The sequence below is a fragment of the Lissotriton vulgaris genome, chromosome 5 (assembly GCF_964263255.1).
Source record: "Lissotriton vulgaris chromosome 5, aLisVul1.2, whole genome shotgun sequence".
Taxonomy (NCBI): Eukaryota; Metazoa; Chordata; class Amphibia; order Caudata; family Salamandridae; genus Lissotriton; species Lissotriton vulgaris.
The window spans coordinates 281253335-281276689 of NC_141693.1; the positions used below are offsets into that span (position 1 = coordinate 281253335).

The 23355-nt window shown below is 45.7% G+C and overlaps 1 protein-coding gene and 1 non-coding gene across 4 annotated transcripts in view; one reads left to right on the plus strand and one right to left on the minus strand.

The window, feature by feature from the left end:
• PLEKHN1 (pleckstrin homology domain containing N1) overlaps nt 1-23355 on the plus strand; it is an 85517-nt gene that overhangs the window by 34475 nt on the left and 27687 nt on the right. For all 3 annotated transcript variants that reach the window (XR_015295873.1, XM_086921432.1, XM_086921433.1), the window contains exons 8-9: nt 2505-2654; nt 5345-5425. Coding sequence is in view for 2 of the 3 variants with exons in the window: in XM_086921432.1 (XP_086777558.1) it covers nt 2505-2654; nt 5345-5425 (231 nt within the window). In the remaining variant the exon portion in view is untranslated. The remainder of the gene's footprint in view (nt 1-2504; nt 2655-5344; nt 5426-23355) is intronic.
• On the minus strand, nt 3571-3677 carry LOC147710696 (U6 spliceosomal RNA). The gene has a single exon (XR_015296252.1). It is a non-coding gene; the product is annotated as a U6 spliceosomal RNA (small nuclear RNA).

Consider the following 23355-nt stretch of genomic DNA (forward strand, 5'->3'; position numbering starts at 1 on the left):
CATGGCGGCTCTGCCCACCTGCCCCAGCTCCATAGAGGCTTCTCATACTGTAGCCTAGGTCGGGTGTCCTGCCCTACCATAAGCGGGTGCTTCCAAACTTCTCTTGCTCTTTCTCAGGCACTTTCCACAAACTTGAGGATTGTCTTCTGCTACCAAGTGAAATTCAAATCAAAGGATCGCTTCGTAGAGAAGGCAGTGGATGGAAGCAGAAAACCTACAGTACCTTAACCACCGTCCCTAATCAGCTCTCCTTCCCCTGGGCACCATGCCCTCCTCTAACCACCCTCATTCACCCTTAACAGGCTGTTCTACTCTGAGAAATCTGCCTTGTCAAACACAATGTGCCTTACCATAGCCACTCTACACCAGATACCATGTCTGCAGGAACCTGCACTATGCTTGGCACACTCCACTGACCTACACACCCTGTCCTACCCGCTCATAGAAACCATGACTACCCTAAGCACTGTGCCCTACGCTACACAGCCCCCATGCCAAGGAGTGTCCTGCCTTCTCACTAGAAACCCTGAACCTACCTCAAAGGTTTTGCGCTACACAGGATACCTTCCCTGACCCTACATTTCCTGCCCAACCAGGCAGCATTCCCTACACTAAACACAGTGTCCCTCCCTAAATCTTCTGCCATCCGTCCCATGCTAAATACCTCACTTTACCTGAGAGTGCCTCCCCTACCTTAGGAACCTTATCCGACTGGGACTCTTGCAGTACCCCGGAAAGCCTTCCCTGCCTTAGACACTTTGGTAAGGGATAGCCTTCCGTACACTAAACATCCTGCCTTACCAAACACAACTCCTCCTACCAATGAGAACCTTCCATACCCTAAACAACCTCCTCTATCCTAACCTGAACAGCATTTCCTACCCTAGACACTACAACCGAGCCTAGGAGAGCCTGCACTAGACGGAGTACCTTACTATAGACAGCCTTGAATACCCCTAATAAATACCCTAGACATCAAACTTACTATAGACGTCCCAGCGTACCCTCAAAGCCCTATGTACCGCACTATGGAGAGCGAATCCTACTCCCGAAACCCTCCAGCACTGTCGCTAACCCTCCTTTGCCTAGATAGCTTGCACCACCATAGATTGAGTGCCTTACCCAACTCTGATCAAACTGCTCTACTTTTGGTAGGCAGACACTGCTGCAGTGTTTGTTCGAGTCTTAATCTACAACGCACATGCAGTGTCACCTCAAAATGAATGTTCTCTATGCACTTGGGAGAGTTTGGGGAATCAGATATGCTGGTTTGGAGAGGTGCTGGGTTCAGGACAAAGTGAATAACTGCTGGGAGTTCAGTGATTGGGTATCGGGCATAGTGAGTGGACACTGGAGTCCACAGCAGGAGGGTGCTGCAGACCCTCAGCGACTGGGTGTCTGAAGCAGGGAGGTGAAGTCTGATAGTGACAGACAGCTGTGCTTGAGCTTCACAGTGATTGTGTGCTGGAAGAACATACTGACTGGGTGCTGCGGGCAGGGACAAAATGAGTGCCGCGGGAAACCACTAGTGATTGGGTGATGTGGGCGGGGACCAGAGTGATTGGTGCTAGCAGCCCATAGTGATTAGGTGCTGTGGGCGGGGACCAGAGTGATTGGTGCTAGCAGCCCATAGTGATTGGGTGCTGTGGGCGGGGACCAGAGTGATTGGTGCTAGCAGCCCATAGTGATTGGGTGCTGTGGGCGGGGACCAGAGTGATTGGTGCTAGCAGCCCATAGTGATTGGGTGCTGTGGGCGGGGACCAGAGTGATTGGTGCTAGCAGCCCATAGTGATTGGGTGCTGTGGGCGGGGACCAGAGTGATTGCTGATAGCAGCCCATAGTGATTGGGTGCTGTGGGCGGAGAGCAGAGTGATTGGTGCTAGCTGCCCATAGTGATTGGGTGCTGTGGGCAGGGACCAGAGTAATTGGTGCTAGCAGCCCATAGTGATTTGGTGCTGTTGGCAGGGGACAGAGTGAGTGCTGCTGGAAACTTATACTGACTGGATGCTGTTTGTGGGATGCAGAGGGATTGTTGCTGGCAGCCTATAGTGATCGGGTGCTGTGGGCTGGGGGCAGAGTGATTGTTGCTGGCAGCCCATAGTGATTGGGTGCAGTGGGCAGGCGGGCATAGTGATTGGTGTTGACAGATCATAGTGACTGAGAGTTGTGGGCAGGGAGAAGAGTGATTGGTGCTGGAAGCCTGTAGTGATTGGGTGCATGCAGAGCACAGGTGGCAGCGCCCGAAGCCACTGGTAATTGGGTGCTATGGGAAGGCGCCTACAGATTGGGCTCCACAGAAACTAAGCCCTGCGGACCCCCAGTGTTTGCGTCATGGGCTCCCTCAACGACCGTCTGATAAGCATGATCAAGCTGTTGGGGGCTGACAGCGACTATGGAAAGTTGGCAGTGATTGATTACCCATGGTTCACATTTATTGAGAGTTGGGTGATTATTGCGTGCCAGAATTGTGTCACTTACATGTAGCATGTCTTTCTCTTGGGCAGCGCCATGGGAGCGGAAGCCACGTGCACACAGCAGAGCTGCGCTGGTCCGTACAAAACCTGCCCATCCAGAACTGGGAAGGAACTCAGCGGGAGTCTCTGGGCGAGGTCAACTACGTCTCCAAAGTGACCCTACAGCACCTCCCCTTTCAGGTGAGCACCCCCATTCCGCACATATCTGATCCCATTGTGAGTCCCTGGGTGAGGCGACCTTTGACCTCAATGTGGGCTGTCTGGACCTCCCATTCTGGTGAATCCCAAAAAAATGCTGACAGAAGGGCAAGGTTGTTTACGTTGAACAAAGGTAGAAAGTTCCAAAACTCCAGTTTGAAATGCTTTAAATTTGATACTAAAAGTTGGAAACATTTAGTCTGAAATGCAATGCAGCCTATGAATTTTGGGGCTGATTTACATGCCCCTTGTGCTGCAGGTACGTTACTTTCTCCTCTTTAAAAAAAGACGCAAGTGGCTTGTAAATAAGCCCCTTTGTGTTTATTTTATTTAGGCAGAACAGAACCCAAGAGGGACTCCAAAAGATATACTAATTATCAATACTCTAATATCAATTGCTTCTTATCCTAAATCTACTCCTTGTCCAGGGCAGTCAGTTTAATTTTTATTAGTTTACCACAATCAATTTATGAACCCCAGCAAGTCCCCATAAGCATTTATATCTTTTCGTAGGCCTATCCAAGTTCATTTGTTTTTCAAACTTATAAAAGTGCAATACAGCCGGAGCCATAAAGTAATATCAGGTTGAGCGATGCTCTTCCACTGCCAGGCCATGTGTAAGTGTGCAATCAATGTATACAAGCATTAAATTCTTCTAAGTTTCCTTCTTAAACTCCAACATAATCAGTACAGGATCATAACTCAGCAAAAACCCTGTTTCTAATGGAATTTTGTAAAAAAAAAAAGCATCATTGAAGTTTAACCGAATTATAGGACATGTAGCAAACATATGTACACAATCTGCCCTTTGCAATCTACATCTATGACATTGGGGTACACCACCAGTGCTCTATTTGGCTATCTTCTCTGGTGTGATGCAAAAATCAAACTAATTGAGAAAAATATAGAGCTCTGCGTGAAGTTGTGCGCCATCCTTTCGCAGGAGACATGCCAATCTTCTGTGTATCGTTGCAATTTTAGTATATGTGCTGCCAAAGCTAGGGCAATTGTGTATTTCGTTTTAAAGCCAAAAGATCGACATTTATTATTTTTTACATATATTTTACTTTAGTCTCCTTTTCAGTGGTGTTCCCTAACCCTACTAACCAACCCCTTACCCTACCCCTCACTGGTAAGCCGAAATGTAACTCTAACGCTACCTTGATAACCCTAATGCTACTATCTAACCCTAAACATAACCTCCTGTCCATGCTCACGCCGGGAAGTGCCCAAACTCCATGCTTTACTCTTACCCCTAACTCTAACCTCGTCACCAATCCTATCTTGTTCTCTTACTTAACATTAACACTAAAGCTTGCAAAAAATACACAACCACCCTCGCCCTCTCCCTGGATGCATCCCTCATGTGTGTCCCAAGTCTACTTAAGACACTAACTCAGTTTTCAATCCTACCCTGATTTTAGCATCTCTTACCTTATCTCTTTCCTTAACGGTTCTGTATCCCTAACTACTATCATTGTCCTTACTGGGTGCCTTATGTCTTACTAATCTTTTTGAATGTTTTCAATTTTTTTATGTATATCTTTTCAACTTTTGAGTTTTTAAACTCTTTATTTTCAAACGTATAGTCGTTCTTCTTTATACATTGGAACTTTTGACCTAATACAACTTAGGCCACTAAAACAATTATACGCCGGGGCCTTCTTCTCCCAGTGAATGCCAACCCCACATCCCTGGGCCCAGCAAAAGCCCCGTGGGGAAGTCCGTGGTATCTCCAAGGTGACCCTACACATCTCACCATCTACCTGAACACTCCCTCACCTCCCAATACAATGGCCACCGGCAGTCAATCAAGATACAGGGCTCGTCGAATGCAGGCCACTATCAAACAGAACGAGACTCGTTTTTTGCAGATATCTGAATAGATTAGAACTGGTTCTTGTGGGACTCAGTGGAGGAGTTCAGGATCTTTGGGCTTGCTGCAGACATCCCCGGTCTACCATAACTTGCAGAAACATGCCTGGTTGACTTGCAAGCTCACCTATTCTCACTCTGATCTGAAAATTCTCTGGTGTGAATCCGACTGCACAAAATCTTGTGCACACAAAAGAAGTACTGTGAATAGTCTGTGTGGCTTCTCTTCCATGTTCAGTTTTGCATATGATCATGAATGAATAATGTAACTGAAATTTAAATAATTTTAAGAGGTAAAATACTTGAGCCACAAAAGCACTTACTTTTAGCCTAGTAAATAAATACCTTTGTGACCAGAAGGAAATTGTGAAATTTTAGCACAACTCGGATGTTGTGGCAATTCCTTAGTTCCTTATTAACCCTTTCCTGGAATGCTGAGGTTTGCCCCTCAGCCCACACCAATTGCTCAAGATCGAGTCTTTTTGTTCTGAAAAAAGTAGCAGATTAGAACCGGACTTTGGCCGGCAACAGCTCTGCTCTTTGTGATGTGACATCCCCACTATGCTGCAGTATATCGGTGTAAACACTGCACCAAAACAAATAGGCCTTTGACAGACAGTGAAGTAATCAGAGTGCGAGAGCAAAGACGGAGCTTCAGACTAAACAGGGCCCACAATGTTGTGGTGAGCATGGAAATGGACAGGGTAGATGGGCCTAGCTCTCTTCATCTCCATGAGGATCTGAGCAATTGTGCTGTGTTACTCGTATTTGACTTCCAAAACCTTTGACCCCACCAGGAGCAACACGAGAGACTCTTGATCCTGTACCCTGAGACGCTGGTGATCCTGAGCGAAGAGCAGAGCGGCCTCTACTTCCGGGTAAGAATTTTTTGGCCTGCGTCCTTGTGCCTGGTCTTCTAACTGGGGTGCGTGCAACGCTTTGTCACGTGTGAGTCTCATGCTTTACTTATGTGTACAGTGTCAGTGTTGTTTTCTCATTACAAATGTTGACTGTTCTAAGCGTCTGCCTAGTTCTTCGTGGGACACCCTCGTCCCATCACCCGCCGCAGGGCGTTGCTCCACTTGTGTGCTAAGAAAAGTGCAGATGAAATACAGATTTGCTAGATTTGCAGATTTTGTAGTTTTGGGCCTTTTGCCCTGCCCTAAAGGCCTCAGATATGGTTAGGAGTAGAAGTATTTAAATGTATATAAATGTATGTGAATGGTAGCTCCCAAGGGTTCCTCTCCAGGCTGGCGTTGTAATCGTGGTCTTCGTTTGGATCTAATTTATTAAATCATTTTTTATTTACAGTGATGGCACATACAGTGCACCTGAACTCTCATTAAAACCACAGGATGTCACAGAAATTGTTACAAAGAAACATAAAATTATAAAATCTCGTTGCACAAACATACATACAAAAGTCGTTCCTATTTCTCCTTTTCCTTTTCTCAGCCCACATCTTGGGGATTCTCTGGGAATCTTTCGGGTGGGATGGAGGTAGGGGCAGGGTTGTACCACCTTTTTCACCTCTACTCCAAGTCGATGTATACAGTGATGGATTTGCTGGCAACCGGAGTTGGGTGAAATTGTATTTTTTATTCTGCGGTATGTAGAAACTGTGGCTGTGCACTTGTTTCAGTTTGTTATTGGCTAGAAGTTGGGTAGTGCACTTGCTTTCAGTGTGATATTTGTTAGAAGAGGAGTAGTGCACTTGCCGTGACTGTGATATTTGTTTAAAGTGGGTTATTGCACTAGCTTTGAGTGTCATATTTATTAGAAGACGTTAGTGCATTTGCAACGAGTGTGATATTTGTTAGAAGTGAGGTAATGCACTTGCTTTGACTGTGATATTGGTTAGAAGAAGTTACTGCATTTGCAGCGAGTGTGATATTTGTTAGAAATGGGGTAGTGCACTTGCTGTGACTTTGATATTTCTTACAAAAGGGGTTGTACTACTGATTAGCGAAGATATGTATGTTGTGGTACAAGAATATTGTGGACACAACGTCGAAGACTAAAATATCGAAAGCTAAGCGCATATAGTGGAAGTATAGATTTACCATTCCTAACTCCACATCTAGGTACACATATGTAGAGTTAGGTATAGAACATCTTTGCTTATTTATCTATCGAAATTGTGGATTCAATACTAAACCTCGTTAGTCCATCTTCAATATTCAGGGCGCACACTGAAGAGGTGTAGTGCGTTTGCAGTGAGTGTGATATGCGTTAGAAGAGCGGTAGTGAACCTGCTGTGATGTTTGGTGAAGACAAGTAGTAAAGCTGCTGCGACTGATGATCATGTAATGACGTGGGATGCCCACATACTACAAACAATAGAGGAATTTAGAGGAGGTTTGTTAAGGAAACACACAACATATCTGCCTCCCAAGAGCATACAGGCGCCTCCACATTGCCACAAAAATATTGGTAGTTTCCAAACAGGCAGATGTGCACAGAGGTGCCAAGTTCAAATCTCCTCAGCTGCAGTCACCCCAGACAACATGGAGGTGCTGCTGCCCATCTCCTGCTGCCCCTGTGCCACAGACACACACAGTGTTCCCACATTCACCGGGAAGTCCTCAATGCTTGCAGGTCAGAACAGGTAGTGATGTGCTTCAGCTTGTATTTGTAAAGCACACGTTCACCCAGACGGGTATCTTGGCGCGGAGTAACAGTTGTTTATTGTTACCCAACTCAATGGTACTCAATTTATAAATCTCAGATGAATGAAAGGCTGAATGGACCCACCGGGATTGGAACCTGAGGTCGAACACAGGCCCCTACAGTGGACACATTAGTCCACTGAGCTACCAGACCCAGCTGGGTATAGCAGAGAGACAGTGCTACATCTCCACATCTTCCAGTCAGGTTTGGCCTCCTTACCATCATCTTCGTCTGCACATAGCCCACACCACTGCTTGCCAACATCTGGTTTCATGGGAGGGCTTTACAGAAACGCAGCTAGGAGCTAGATAGATGAAGATCAGGACACAACTCAGATGCTACTTTTGCACAGGGTTGCGATGCATCTCCATTCTCGGTAGGGCTGGGTCTTCATAGCTGTCAAGCAGACATATTACTAATTATAAACTTGGATTTAGCTTTGGGTGCAAACTTGTCAGCCATTGCCTTTCTTTGAACAGCCTCTTTTAGCCATTGGCCTCGAGACGTATGCAAATCACGTCTTGGCTCAGGCTTGGCCGGAGACATATGCAAATCACGTCTTGGCTCAGCCGAGTGATGGAGACATTTCTCACCTCATACTATTGGCTGTTTGAATGTATCCCTCTGCCTCCACTGTAGTACGTGCATTGAACTGCATGAAGAACTACTTAAAAATATTGCACTCTGGGTCTGCTCCTGCTGGCTCCCTCTTGAGTATCTCACTCTAACGTGCTAGTAAACCATGTGCTAGCAATAGGATCAGTTGGCTTTTCCAATGCTTGTATTGTGCTATGGTGGATGGAATAATTGAGCACATCACAAAAAAGACACTCACAAAGATCCACAGAATCCTAGCCTCATTAATAGCAATGAGGCAGGATTCCGTATGTGCATCCTTGCAGATTCCTGCGAATGCTGGCATGCAGGCCTTTGACGCATAGCAGACCTCCTTCTGTTCATTTGCAAAATGTCGTCATTGCAGACCCTGTCACTTAACCATTTCGCCGTGGGGCTAATTCCCCCGCGGTGCTGGGGGTAGCGGGGCTGCGCGCGGTGCTCGTGACGAGCTCAGCTCGTCACGCTGCACGGTAGCGCTGTGCTCATGACGAGCTCAGCTCATCATGACCACGCCCGTTTCTTAGAACACTCAGCACAGCAGGGGAATTATATCCGTATGGGAGCGCCGCAGCGGTCATGACGAGCGAGCACAGCGCCACAGTGCCTCATGATGAGCTGAGCTCGTCATGAGCACGCAAGGTGTTAAAGGCAATGAAAACAAAAATGTGCCACTGTGTGAAGGGAGATCGAGGAAAGCATGGAGTGGTCCCATAGACTTCTGTCTGCTACATTCAGTCACAAATAGCGTTTCCCTTCCACTTCACAAATGATGCCCCCTATTTTCAGGAGTCGGTTTTCTACCTCTGGTTTGCAGCTGCAGGAGTGGTCCACACAACTGATTCACATCCTTGCAAGTCACAATGTTAAGGTGCAGCCCGCTGCCATTTCTTTACGATTTGCAAGGACTCGCAATGCAGACTTTGTGAGTTGCAAATTCTATTGTGGCTTTCTATGGCTGTTTAGTACTTTGGGATTGTAGTTCTTGCACTCCCAAAGCTTACAATTCTAAACACTGTAGAGTTTTCAATTGCAAAAACGTTCAGGGCATCTGTCTTTAAATTCCTCACTTCTTCGAGACAGATACCGCTTTCTGATGTAGAAAAGGTCGCTCATGGAGTTACAAATTAATTTTCTGGGATTCCAAACTCCAATTCCCGCTGACTCACTGTTTGATACTGAGCACTCCATTGCGGTTGGGTTTCTGTTTCTAAAGTAGTTTCACGAGTCTGAAGTGGTTCTTAGAGTTCATGTGTTTACCCCACTCGAATGCTACAGAAAGGAGGAAAAAATCCTAACAAAAAGTCTGTTTTTAGTTCTGTGCACCCACTGACATCGATGTCATCATTTTTATTATCTCATTGTTCCAAGGTAGGGCAAGCAGGAGCGCGTCAGGGACGGAAAAATGGAAACAGCTGAGTCAGCAGTGAGCAACCTGCTTCCACACCAGCAGTCAGGGCCATGCGGTTACAACAGCTCACTGCACGGCAAACTCATCTGCACACTCATGAACAAGTATTTGCAATGCAATCGGTCTGACATTACTGAAAGTTCGAACTATTGGCTTTGCAAATAATTTTTGTCAGATTTTTTTTGTTGTTAAAAAATATCCCAGTAGTAGCGTAAGTAAGGGTGTAGTACCTTATGTGGATAACAGAGGTCCCTTTACAACTCCACAGGGACACTGAGTAACAGCCTGTGGTACTGCACCCTTTTCTTGCTTCGTGGATTTACTTATGCTACTGCTGGGATATTTTTTAACAAAAAAAATAAAATAACAAACATTATCATTTGCAATGCCAATCGCTCAAACTTTCAGTAATGTGAGACCTATTGCATTGCAAATGCTTGCATTGAATCAAAGGTATATCAAAACACTTATCCCTCTAGTGAGGTTTAACAAGTTTGGGTTCATTTAATGGACCCATCAGAAACCAAAATACAACTGACAGGTGACTGGCTGGGAGATGTCTGTTGTAGATAAAGGAACACTGACCTCTGGACGGCAGATGTTGAAATCACTCAGAAGGAGGATGGCCGTGCATCTTACTAAACAGTGAAAAATTCCACAACTGATCGATACATGATCCCTATTAAAACAGTACAGTACATGAGCAAAAATCTGACATACTCTCCATGTAGGCCTAGTAAAAAAGGTCACTAACCCTATATTTAAAAATAATATTTTTACTGTACACGAGGTTACTTACTTATTAGCAGGACCACTGGAATTATGCGGCAAGAGAGGGTCAAATCATGTGGCAGGGTGGAGTAAATTATGAGGCAAAAAAAGGCAAATTATGCGGCATAATGTGGCACATTTTGTAATAGTGTTACTTCATTATTTTTTCATTTTTAAACACAGTAACACTGTATTGGCATTGCTTGTACATCATTAGTACCATTTCAACACCCAAATATAGCAATAAGCAGCAGAAAGGTGACCAGTCCTGCTTTGCAAAGGTCCTTCCACTGCAGCAACACGTGTATCTTCATTTTTAGAACTTTTGACCCGTTTGAGCTAGAAACTATTATTTTTGTTAAAATCTGCACATTATGCAGTAGACGGTGGATTATGTGACAAATGTGGCAAATCTATAACTATGCGAAAATCACCAATGCCAAACAATTGCATAATTTCAGTGGCCCTGCTTATTAGGTAGAAAAATGACTGGTAATACATTGCAGTATTTACATCTATCTTCTGCAGGTGAAAAACTCTAGCTAAATCAGGCGAACAAAACAGAGGGAATAAAAAACTGGTCTATAGAGTTCTATTATATAAATATTACTAGCAGCCCGTCCCGACCTTGTCCGGGAGCAACAGGCTTCCCCGCCCGCCCCAACATTGTCCAGCAGCCCGGGCCCCCGCCCGGCCCGTCCCCCGCCTGCCCCGCCCCCCGCTTGCCCTGACCCCCGCCTGCCCCGACCCCCGCCTGCCCCAACCCCCGCCTGCCGCGACATGGGTCCCCTTACCTCAGCCACCGCTCCTACCGCCTGTCCGCTGCTCGCACTGCCGCTGGCCTGTCCGCTGCTCCTCACGTCACCGCTCCTCCCCCGCGCCATGTCCGCCGCTCCTAGTCGGGCTCCTGGACGCCACTCCTCCCCGCGCTCCTGACGTGAGCACGCACGTCGCGGCTGGCGCTACTTCGGAGGGACTACTTTTGTTTTTACTTTAAATTTTTTAAATAACGTTTTTTTTTTTATTTATATAGCCTATAACCATCTACACACCCAGACGATTCCAATGGTGTATCGGGTGTGTGGATTGGCGCTGTGGTTCCCGAGTTTACCCGCCTCAAAGGCTGAATGTTCTTCCTTTATTATAGTAGTATAGATTATGACCTCACAAATACATTTTCCTCCCACTATTGGGCCGGTTTACTGAACATGTATTTACGGACAGGGACAGTTAACATCCTGTTCCCAAGTGGAACATCTAAGAAAGTTTCAAAAGAGCAACCTGTGCCCAACAGGCACTTCCAACTTAGCAGTCTGTCAGGAAGTGCATCGAAGAGCAGACTCCCCCACCACTGCAAGTAGCTGAAATGAATGCCCAAAGGAACATTATGTGTGCGTGGTGTACGTTTATCAGGAATTCGCCACCAAACCAGTTACACTGTAATCAAACATCCCTCCATACACCCATGCCAAAGACAGTCAGCAGAAAACACGGTAGTTCTGCCTCAAAGCAGTCCTAGGAGAGGCCTAAATATGGACCAGACAGAAGGAATCCATGGGCGCAGATATGCGCGTTCAAAGCCCCCAAGGATGTGGAGGGTTTAACAACTAATAGGAGACAGCACACACCCTTCAGCGAAACTTATACACAAATAAAACCGAAGACTGTAAAAGAAGAACTATGTGCATCAAGAACAGGGGAAGTTTTGGGTTGACTGAGTTGAATAAGTGTGAAGAAAGGCATCAGCTGCCTTGTGCATGTGCTTCAAATACTTTATTTCCGGTGGAAGGAAAATGCTTCTTCATGTGCACATGCTGCATTTAAAGTGCATTTAGATGATCCCATGCCAGTTACCCTGCCGTTGCCGACCGCTCTCCTTCCTGCAAGATGGCGTTTCTGACCGGTTGGCACCGCTGCTCCTGGCTACAGCGGCTGAGTAGTGGGGGCGGGGAGAGGGGCTATCATGTGAGTCCGGAGACAGAACGTCCACTACTATCGAAGTGGAAGCGCAGTATGGCGCGCTGTTAAAAAGTAAGAAATCAATGCTTGTAAAGTTGTTTGTGGTGAGCTGCATAAAAGAAAACAAAAGAGTGGCCGCCATTTTACATTTTAAGTGCAGTGTGCAGTGCACCTACTATGAAGGTAAAAGTGCGCAATGGCATGCTGTCAAAAAAGAAAACAATGAACAAAAGAAAATCGCGCACGCCATTATCCCAGCTGAGAAGTGTGCGCTGGTTAAATCAAACAAAAAAAGCGTTGCGAGAGTGCGTGTCCTGCCTGCCTGCAATAGCAGGCAGGAGAAAGCCATTTAAGAAAATAGTGCTCTGAGACTGTAATTGAAGCATACCACGTAACATCACATGTAACAGGGGGTGTCTTTGTGGGAGGTTACAAGAAGAGAAAAGGCAGTACTAAGAAGGGACTACTAGGCCTATTGATCAAAGAAAAGCCACCATTTACAAAGGACTGTGACAGGAGTAATTTAAAAATATGGGCGGAATGTGGGCAGAGCTTCATGCCCATATCCTGAATAAAGTATGTCTCGAAGAGACAGCACAAGCGCTGCCTAGGAGAGACCTAAAAAGCTGAGGAACGGTGAAGGTACCTTAGCTGAAAACTTGGTCATTGGTTTGAGAATCAGATGCAGAGACCTGTGTATAAAATAGAGGCCACTGAGAAGAATCTTTGTAGGCCCGACTCAACCTTCGGTACAACCTAGGTATATAAAATGATTAGTGTTGATTTGGGTTGAAAGAAAACTTTGTTCATCTCTCATGACACCATAACAGTTCCAACACAACTATGATGTATAAGCAGAAGTGACTCTATCTGTCACTCACCTTTGCTCCACTCCGTGCTCAAGTGCTGCTACATGTGGCAAGAGTGCTCCTATGGCAAGTGCATGAAATGGAAAAATAGAAATTTAGGTACCAAATACCTGAGTACCTATCTGCTTCTGAGAAGTGCAGGTACTTTTCCTTTCAAAATAAAGAAAAGCAGGTACTTAGTCCCTGACTGTACCGGCCCATTTAAAGGACTGCCTATGGTCAGGAGACGCAATCACCCAAAATACTTCCCATGTAGTCTGCGCTGACAAACCACAACATACAGAGTAACACAATACCCATCCATTGGGCAGGACGCTATGAATTAACACACAGAACATGATGCAATTACTGGTTATTCAAGCGCCAGGAGACATTTCACTTTGTCGTGTGAACTATTAAAATGGCAACAATCCACATGAATACCTAGACTAGATTGAGGATGATACAAGACATTTGGTGCCGGCATAACTCAAATTTAAACAATTGCCTACTACCAGGGCAGACAATTACCCAAGATGTTTCCGGCCTCCAGCTATGGGTAAGCAACCACAGTTCTGCTTTCCAGGGATACCACAAATACAAGTAATCTGTATTCAAAAGCACTGCAACAACATGTCTCTGACTAAAGAACAACTAAAAACATGGTTGTGTCAATGTGCAGTGAAAGACTCAGCTTGGGTACCCTTAAGTAAAATGTTGAATTCTTTAAATAACACGTTGGTTACGTGCCATTGGGGTGTTTAAAGAAAGTTTGCTTCCATTCTGCCAATGGTGGATTCATAACTTTGTTACAGATGGCGACTCTTTGTGGAAAATGGCGTCTGTCTGTACTACTGGCAACAAAGGAACTTGCAAATTGTGGCTTATTGCGTTCTACAAATAGTCTATCCTTGAACCAGGGTGCAGTTAGAGGGTGTTTTGGTTTTGCAATGTTGCCAAACAGCCATTTGTGTGGGAAGTAGGTGCTGTATTAGTGGCTGAGACATCATCCCAGATTGCTCGTCATTGGCTTTCCGATTCCTATACCCTTCGGTACTGTACAGCTTTTTCTCACAGCGACCCCCGGCGCCTACAGGAAAGGTGGAGTGCCCCTGCTGACCTGGGACAGACGAGCGAGTTCCAACTTTCCATCTCAGATCTACAAAAGCTGCATCTATGACAAGCTCGGGTTATGCTGTTTGAAAAATCCGATGTACAGGACTTTGATTGCTTCTCTGGTTCAGGAATCTGCAACCTCTCTGTTTCCCAGGACTGCTAGACCGACTGCACAAGCTGGCTCCCCCCGTACAGGTGTCTTGTGGCAAGGCCCTGCTCCTCTTTTGAGCCCTGAAACGAACGTGCTTATTAGCTCATGGTGTGAAAGTGAAAAAAAACACAGCCCCTCAGACGCAGTAGTCTCTAGAAGGGAAATAAAGGTACTTGATCCATTTTATTGGAAAAACTATACGTTGAGCAAGTTGTAATACCGGGGCCGTATTGCACAAAGTGCCCTGGGAGCGCAAAAGGCATGTGCGCCCGCTTTGTGCCCCCCAGTGCACTTTGGTATTACAGAAGGGGCAGCACAATACTGATAGCGCGGGTGCACATGTTAAGCCATTGCTATCTCGACAGGGCATTCCCTCATTTGCATGGAGGCGTTTACCATGCAAATGAGGGAATCTCTTTGCCTCTGTGCCCGTGACATATTATGGGTGTGAGTGCAAAGGTAAAGAAGCTGTCAGGAGCTACGGAGAGTGTGCCACAAAAAGGTGTGGCACTGTCAGTGCGCCCCCCTACGGGCAGCCCTTGGTGGGGGAACAAATGGTGTCCCATGGACTTCCCAGAAGTCCCCCTGCAGGAAGGTACAGTCATGCACTGTACCCGCTTGCAGGGGGAATTCTGTCTCTTCACTAAAAAGTAGGCGGATGACGCCGCACTGTGAAAAACAGAGTGGCTGATTTAAGCAGTCACTCTGTATTTCACTTAATGCACTGTTCCAGGGCAGATCCGAGTTCGTGCCTGCCCCAAGGCAGCACATTCATTGTAATCGGGCACACTGTTTATGTTTGCACCTGGTTAAAGGTATACACTGTGGCACAAACGTGAACAGTGCACCTGATACATAATACAAACACATTTACAGCCCCATGTTTTTAACCCCTGAAGCAGAGGGTACGAGAGGGACATAAAGTAACTTCTCTACAGAACCTCGGAACATAGAGATAGTTCAGTCTCACCCAGTTGAGAAGCTGCATCATGAAAATAAATGTTTTGTTATGTATGACTCTGATTAGGAGCTACTAGCGCGAACTCCAGATTCTAAATCTGGTAATTCACTGCTATAACTTGGCAACAGTTGTTAACAAACGCTGATACCCATCTATAATTATATATGTTGACCTCTCCTTCAGTCTGGAGGAGAGTTCAACATATAGAATTATAGATGGGTATCACCAGGGATCAAAGAGATTATCTAGAGAAGATGGGAAAATTCATGTATGGTATCCGCAAAGAGAGTCAATGGACTGGGAATGCCTAGGATCAGCCCTAGAATGGTTCCACCCAACTTTTTCATGTATTTATTTTTGGTGTGTTTGTTTTCCTCTGAATTAGCGCTCCAGCTGGCTTGGCACATTGTGCCTACATGGACCAGTCATCCCTACTCTCATCTCCAGAAAAATTCACAAGCAGCCGCAACCTACAGGGCCTGCTACTGTGGAGACTGTCTTAAGATAAGCATGTGCAGTGTGCCTTGCACAGAAAGCCCATCTCTTGGAGAAGACCTGTAATTATTCACATCTGTGAGCACCTCTGAAAATTATACACCGTGGGTGGAGCGTTGGGCTGCAGCGTTCCGGCAAGTTAAATGAAATTAAATGACTGCACCAGGACAGCCCTCTCCTTTACCATTGACTCTCACTGGAGTCAAAAAAGGCAAATACAAAGCAGAGCATGCAGGTGGTGCTACAGGGGAGATACATTTCTTGTGCTTATCTGTTTAATTCTGGCATTTTGTAGAGTGCTACATGCCACCCTGCATACTTCTGAGTGCTTTCTCACTAGGCGTGTGCTGAGCAGGAGGTAAATATGGCTGAATGTCTTGGTGTTGCCCGGTCCCTTGGTGTGGCCCAGTCTGGTCACTTGGTGAGTGAAGGGCGTGTCTATGTTCTCATGTGTTCAAAAGCTGAGAGTGCTTAGAAGCACATGAGGCTTCCAGTCTAAAGTGTTATTAGTCAGACCCTCCAGCATTTCGCGATTTCGCGATTCACGAAAAAATCGCGAAATCAGCCGATTACCGCGATGGCCGCTATATTTACAATTATTGCCGCGATATTTACAAAAAAGTGTCAACAAAACAAACAATGCTCTTTCATTGGCTGTGGGCGCACACGTCACTACGTGCCGCCGTCCAGCCGTCCAATACCTGCTTCCTCCTGGCCAAGATCCAAGCCTTTAGCTATCCTGGAGATCTAACAACACAAGTCTCAGAGAGCGGCGTGCTTTATTCTTCAGCTCCGGGAATGTGCTTTTCTCTGTAGGTAGTACTGTACAGTGAATAGTTTTAAAAATGGTAAACACTCCGAAGTAAGGCTTTTTATGTAATGCAGGCGAGCCCAGCAAACTTCGGGAACTTGTTACGGGAGCAGGCAGTCCTAGCAGACGGAGCCCGGGGCTGGAACTGTGGGAGCTGGCGGGGCTGGGGCACAGCAGCTGAGGGGGGCTCCGGGGTATTTAGAAAACAAAATTGTGCTTTGGGTGAATCTAACTTGCAACTGTGAACTGGTAGACGAGGAAAGAATAATATTATCGAAGCACTGTACTTTACTTATAAACTGCAAAGAGGAGTTAAGACGGGCTTTGCAGGCTTCTTTTAACATTTAACTTTGCTGGCTCACCGCAAGTACTGCTCTCAAATACAGTGTTGTTTTAAAGGAGTAGAGGTATAAGCAGCGTCGTGTTATGAAAACTTCAGCTCGGCAAAAGAACAGAAGGGAATGCATGGTTTCATTACCATTACAATAGCGGCTGCCTAGCGGAAAAGAAATGGTTATCTCCTATCGGTTATTCAGAAGAGAGCGATTTTTGACTAGTTGGAGCTAGCTCAGCAGCAGTCCCCGCCTTTCATGCATGAGGTTGAGAGTTCGAGTATGCAAGACGTCCAAGTGCCTCCCGTGCATTACATGCTTTCTAGATCATATAATGGATCAAGTGCTCGCTTTCTAAATTGTAGGAATTGTGGGTCCATTTACATGTTTTGTTTACTTGCTCCAGGACATAAGTCCTAAAAAATAGAAGTGTGATACCAACTAAGTTGGGCAGTATGCAAGTGACATGATCTGTGGCATCTTACAGCCCATGACTTCGCAGGAAGTGATATCACAAGTGACATCAGATCTTCAGACCTCACACATGTTGAGCAGGTCTATCAAAAGCACATGTAAGCGCATTAGGAGATTTTGCGTTGAGTTTTTGCCAAAAAAGTGACGCAACCCAGACACAAAATCTAGGCCTCAACTTATACATTAAAAAAAAACTCTGCAACAATTAAATTGGCAACAAGAAGAAATGTGGTTGTAAATCTGTTCTGTTCAATTGGTTGCAAAGTCTGGATATTAAATTATCTTTTGAGGTTAACACACCTGCTGCAGAGGTCTTTGTGTGGCCAGTAAATCCCCGGGAATAACAATGAAAAAACTCTGGAAGTTAACCACTTCGGCGCTGCTGAATAATGCTCCTGCTATTGCGAGATCAGCGTTTTTCATGATAAAATAGGGCAGAGGATTGTTATGCCTTCAGCAAAGTATGTGAATCAGGTTACAAAGGCACTTGGCTAGTGTCCTTCCATTTCTGGTACTTTGCTGCAGTTTCAATACATTCTGAGGGTTTCTAATTGCTCAAATGGCGGTAATTTCTGATATTTATCTGTTTCCCTAGACTTCATTGCTTGATTTTGTTCAGGAGAAAATGTCAGTCATAGTCAGAGAATGCCACTCATATTTACACTGAATTTATGAAAATGTCACACATAAGCAATCTGAAACCCTGGCAGTTATGTACCCTGCAGCAGCGCTTCCGAACTGCTGGGGATATTTTAATGTCCCTTTTAGACCATTGGGTTTCGGAAAAGAGGATAGTTTTTTTAATGAATTTCCTTGCCTTTGTCCACTCACAAAGTGTCACTTAAATTGTCACACTTAATTTGCTGCATTACTTTGTAGTAAAGCGCTCAAGCAGCAAAGCAAGACTTCCTGTATGGGTCATATTGGTGTTATCAATATATTTTCAATGTTAAAAAGGGTGATAGAAATGACTGTTTTTTAAAATGGACGGGTCGAGGAGGTAGCTGTGCCCCGGCAGGGGTGCATACATGGGTGCTAGAAAACCCCAGGGAGAAATGGGGCCCCCTCTCACGAGGTGCAGAGTGGAGCTGTGCTTCTGTAGAGCCGCAAACACTTTAAACTTGCCAGTTTCACAGTGGAATACCTTGCTAAATCAGTTTACATTGATTTAAGGCTGAAAAGGAATGATTATGAGTAAAATAAAGTGCCGCTATAATGCCGCTAAATTTCCATTTTTGTGCCGCTAAATTTCCATTTTTGTGCCGCTAAATTTGCACATCTATGCCGCAATATCCTGGGGGGTCTGATTAGTAAATAGACAGTCTTCTCCGTTCAGCAGGCAGAAGCAAGCAGTGTTATAAACGTTCTTGCCAAGCCAGGCATCATACAAGCCTGTCCACGCCCAGAGAAGGGTTCCATGCAGCCCCTACTTCCAAGCCCTGGTGCCACAAAGACACCCAGGTTCTGTAGAGAACGTTTCTGGATGGAATGCGGGGCAATCCGAAATCTGTGGCACTGCCAGTTTTAGGCTGCACACCCTATGTGAGATGCCATCTATTATACCAGCAGATAGCTCGAAAAGCACTTCCTAATCAGCAGGGCTCCTTTTTTCACTACAAAAGCGGGGTCTCTACAATTCTGCAATTTTGAGACTAACATTTTCCTCACAATTATAAATTTACCACAATTTCCAAATAATCTATCATCTGCATAATTTGTAGATTTCAACAAAAAATCTAGCTCAATTGGATCAAAAGTTAATTTAAAAAGTACAAACTGTGATGCTGTACAGAGGCCAACCACACTTTGAGGAGGTTAATAGGTCAGATTGTTTTACTCTGAGACATTGGCACTATTAAGGCGAAACTTGTATCCACACAATAGTAAAAGACTTTGAAAAGGACAAAATATAACAGTTATATTTACACAGATTGTGGTGCATTGTGCCGCATAATTTGCATTTTCTTTCTGCATGGTTCAGCCAACCCTGCTACACCATGTGGCACTCTACCAATCACCGCATAATTAGTTCAGTAGCTCAGACCGTAAGAGACATTGGTAACAATGAAGTAGGATAGTGTAGTGATGCTAACCCTGGCACTGCCCTCGTTATTCCTCGCCTTGTAGGAGGGAGCAGCGCAGTGTCAATGCCTTCCTTCCCATTCCCCCAACTCACCAGCAACACATAGGGCGTTATTGGAGGGTAGGTGTCAACGGGTGAGTGACGTCACTTCCGCTATCCCGGAAATTGTATTGACTTCAAACCCCGGAGGTATCACTCCCAGCACCTGTTACCATTTACTGCAGATGACTTCGCACATCACTTCTGAGGAGGGGGCTGACATCGCCTCTACAATAGGAGAAATCACAGTCGGCCGCGCGTGACGTGGGCCCCAGGGGCAGTGAGAGATAGATAACATGACGCTCTGCAGATGAGTGATGCGAAGGGTGAGACGGTAGGTGTGAGGCACGGAGAGCCGTCCCGCGGGCCTCGCGCCGGCGCGGGCTGGGAGGTGTCAGCTTCTGGAGGGAGGGGGCCGGCTATTTATACCCAGACTCTGCCTGGAAACAGCGGCTCGGAGCGCACGCCGAGGACGGGGCTCTGAGCTCCCAGCGGAGACGGGCCTCCTCAAGACAAGGGCTGAGCATCCACCGCGTGCTGAGACCTCGGCCTCACTCGCACCGAAGACGACTATCACGCGCAGGGCTGGCCTCCACTCTCAAACTGTTCCCCAGCCAGGGTCGGGAGTCTCGGAACCTGCATACAACACTGTGTAAACACTGCAACTGCTTTAACATGTTGGCTGTACAAAATGCAAGAAATCAGAGAAAATATTCTTCCGCCAATAGCAAAAGCTACCCGAAAATGAGAACAGTTTTCCCCAGCCCCTCTCCCCACCCTGGAAGCTGGTCTCTGTCCTCGGGTCTCAAGGCCTTTCTGCACTTACTCCAGTATTTGTTTGTCTTTGCACAATAGATAATGGCCTCTGACCCTGATGATGTTTTTACAATTGGAACCCTAGCGCTGAAGTGCTTGTAAATGAGTCAATCAAGTTATTCTTCAACGCAGTACATGGCTCATACTATGCATGTTGTGCACAGCCCAATCTGAACTGTCCTTTGGCTCTTGCATATTATTTATTACACACGTCAGTGGTACTCATTTCATCTGTCTCCTGAGGAGTAAAAGGCTGACTCTGCTCGGCTGGGCTATGAGCCTGATGCCTGGAAGTCTTTGCAGCAGCTGAAAGCCCACTCAGCTACCATAACTGTCTGACAAAACAGGGATTTGAAATGGAGTAATATGGAGCCAGATGTACATAGGTAATCGTTTGCGATTACCAAATAGTGATTTTTTTGCAATTCGCTATTTGGCAATCGCAAACACCCATGTACAAATGTGTGTATTACACATTTTGTGATTCCCAGTGCGTCCAAGTAGACCTGCCTCATGAATATTAATGAGGTAGGTCTCGGTTTGCGACCCATTGGGAATTGCAAAAATCACAGGGATGGTGGCCTGCAGGAGTCAGCAGACCACCATGTCTGTGATTGCTTTTCAATAAGACATTTTTTTTAATGCATCCCGTTTTCCTTAAAGGAAAACAGGAGGCATTAAAAAAAGGAAAGTTTTCTTTTCTAGGACCACTGCCTGCTCTCAAAAATTATTTTTGCAAACATTCACTAAAGGGAAGGGGTCCCTTGGGGGCCCCTCCCCGTTTATGAATGGGTTACCACCAACTTGAAGTTTTGCGACCGCATTTCGATAGCAAAACATTCGTACATGCCACTGTGATTCGTTATTAGTAAGGGATGCCCTAAGCACGCCCTTCTTAATACTGAATGGCAAACCCAAAATGCGATTCGGTAGCAGCTTACTGACTCACAATTGGGTCTTTGTATCCTTAAAAATGCCTTTTTGAGTTTGTACACAGCTTGATTCTGTGAATCGGCCCATTGGCAAATGTTAAAAAGCTTTGTACATCTGGGGCCTGGACTCTTAGATTAACACAAAGTCAGTCTAATAATGTACTTACTCACTCAGAGACAAAGTTTAATGGTTGGATACCTGTTTTTGTTTTAAGTAAAGCAAAGTACAAATTATAAATAAATTATACAAACATAGACAAATCATGCTTTACAAAAAGTAACAAAGAATAAGTCCTTTGCCCCACCTGAACACAAGAGTGACTTACCTTCAAGACGAAGAAAGCTGATAAATGCACCACTCCAGCAGTGTCGCTGCAGACAGGCCTGCTACGTTATGTGACAGAGTTATGATATAGCACCACATCCACTGTGGCCAACAGTCCTATGACACTGTTTGAAGTTTTGGTCTGGTAATGGATTGGCCCAAAATGGAGGATCCTCCGATGGAGATTAGGCTTTGAGATCCTCAGCTTCAGTCCATGTCTGGATGTTCGGATACATATTTTTGATCGTTGTCATAGGTGGTCGTGCATTCGTGCTCCTGTCAGATGTGCGCCATGTCCTCTGACTGCTATCTTCTAATTCGTTGTGGGTTTACCTTGCAAGTTTAGTCAAACGAGCATGTGGGTGGAGATGAGGAATATCATTTTCTGCAATTGTTTTTGTTGTTGATGTGGTTTGTGAGTCAGTGAACTTGGACCCTAAATGTTGCTGTGTAACCCAAGTTTGTAATATAATCTTCAGCTTCATGCTTGTGATTGCTGGGCCCCGTGTTGTAACAGTGGGTCTGGTGATTATGTTGTTGTTTCTATCTGAAGGGTTGCATTTTTTTCTGGCCTGGTGCTAGTATATTATCTGTCTCCGTGTTGGCATGATGCCAGATCTCAGCCACAAAGGCTAGTGGGACAAGTTGGCCATTCGCAGCCACGGCCCGTGGAGGGAGTTACGGTGGGGGAGGAAGGCAGGGAGGGGGAGGGGCTGGGTGGAGGTTGCTAAAAACCGGCATATGGATAATTGCAGGTAAGAAAACAATTTAATTAATAAAACGAATTTCGTAGCACACCTTGCATCGCAAAATGCAAAATGATTTAGATTTTAGATTTAGAGCCGGTGCACAAATACAGCCACACCCCCTCTTCCAGTTCCCCTTATTGCTTTTCTTTGGGCCTTTCCTCAGTAACAAAGACGACTCCAGTGCCGCGCTGTCCTGGTTTGGGAGGTGTCCAAAGACATGATGAGAGCAGAACCCAGCTAGTGATGTGGTTACAGGGAGAGATGAGATGATCTGTTTCAAAGGATATGGAAGAGAGGCATTGCTTTTGCATTTGAATGCTTCACAATACATAGATGTGAATCACCTGTAAGCAGGGTATGGAGACAGGGCGGTATAATTCTGAAAGAAACAGGATGTTAAATGAAGGCATTTAAGGAATATATGCATGGTGGTATAAATAGAAACAAGGAACCACAAGAAGAAGAGGATGAAGGTAGGCAGAGATGGATGGCGGGAATCACAGGCTTAGTAAGTGATGAAAGTAAGGGACGTAGGAAGAGAATTATGAAAGGAGAGATGGCACGAGGGAGGGAGGGAGTGACTGATGTTGGAAGGGGAGAGAGTAATGGAGCACAAGAGTGAATTGAAATGGAGGGTGTCGGAGACTGAAAAACCAGGGTGGTGTGAAGGGAATTATGTGTGATGGAGGGGGGACGGAAGTCATGTTGGGAGTACATGAGTGATAGGTGGCCAGGGAGTGATGGAGATAGAGAGAGAATGAAGGAGGGAGTAGCAGAAAAAGGGAGTGATTGGGAGGGCAAGGGAGAGATGAGGAACTAAAGAATTAACTAATGACTCAGGAAGGGAGTTAGTAATGGAATGAGAGATGGAGGGGTGAATAACAGAATGTTCTTGTGAGTGAGGAATGGGGGAGGCAGAAGGCATGAGTGAAGTGTGTGTGTGTCAAGTAAAAAACACCAACCCCTATGCTAAAAAGACAGAGAGAGCAGACACCAAAGATCTGGCCTACCGCTACCCTTCATCCACCTCTCCTTCTGGAGAAAGATCCTGGGGAGCGAGGTCAAGCGCCAAGTCTAAGACCACATAGTAGTGAATAATATCCTCCATGAGGTCCACTGGTCCCTCGGACCTCTACGGAGTACTGGATCCTCATTCTGTGACTAGAGAAAGAATGTCCCATCGTCACTCGATACAGGACAGCCTTGACTCATAATCCTTTTGGACCCTGTAGCTTCATATGACAGCGCAC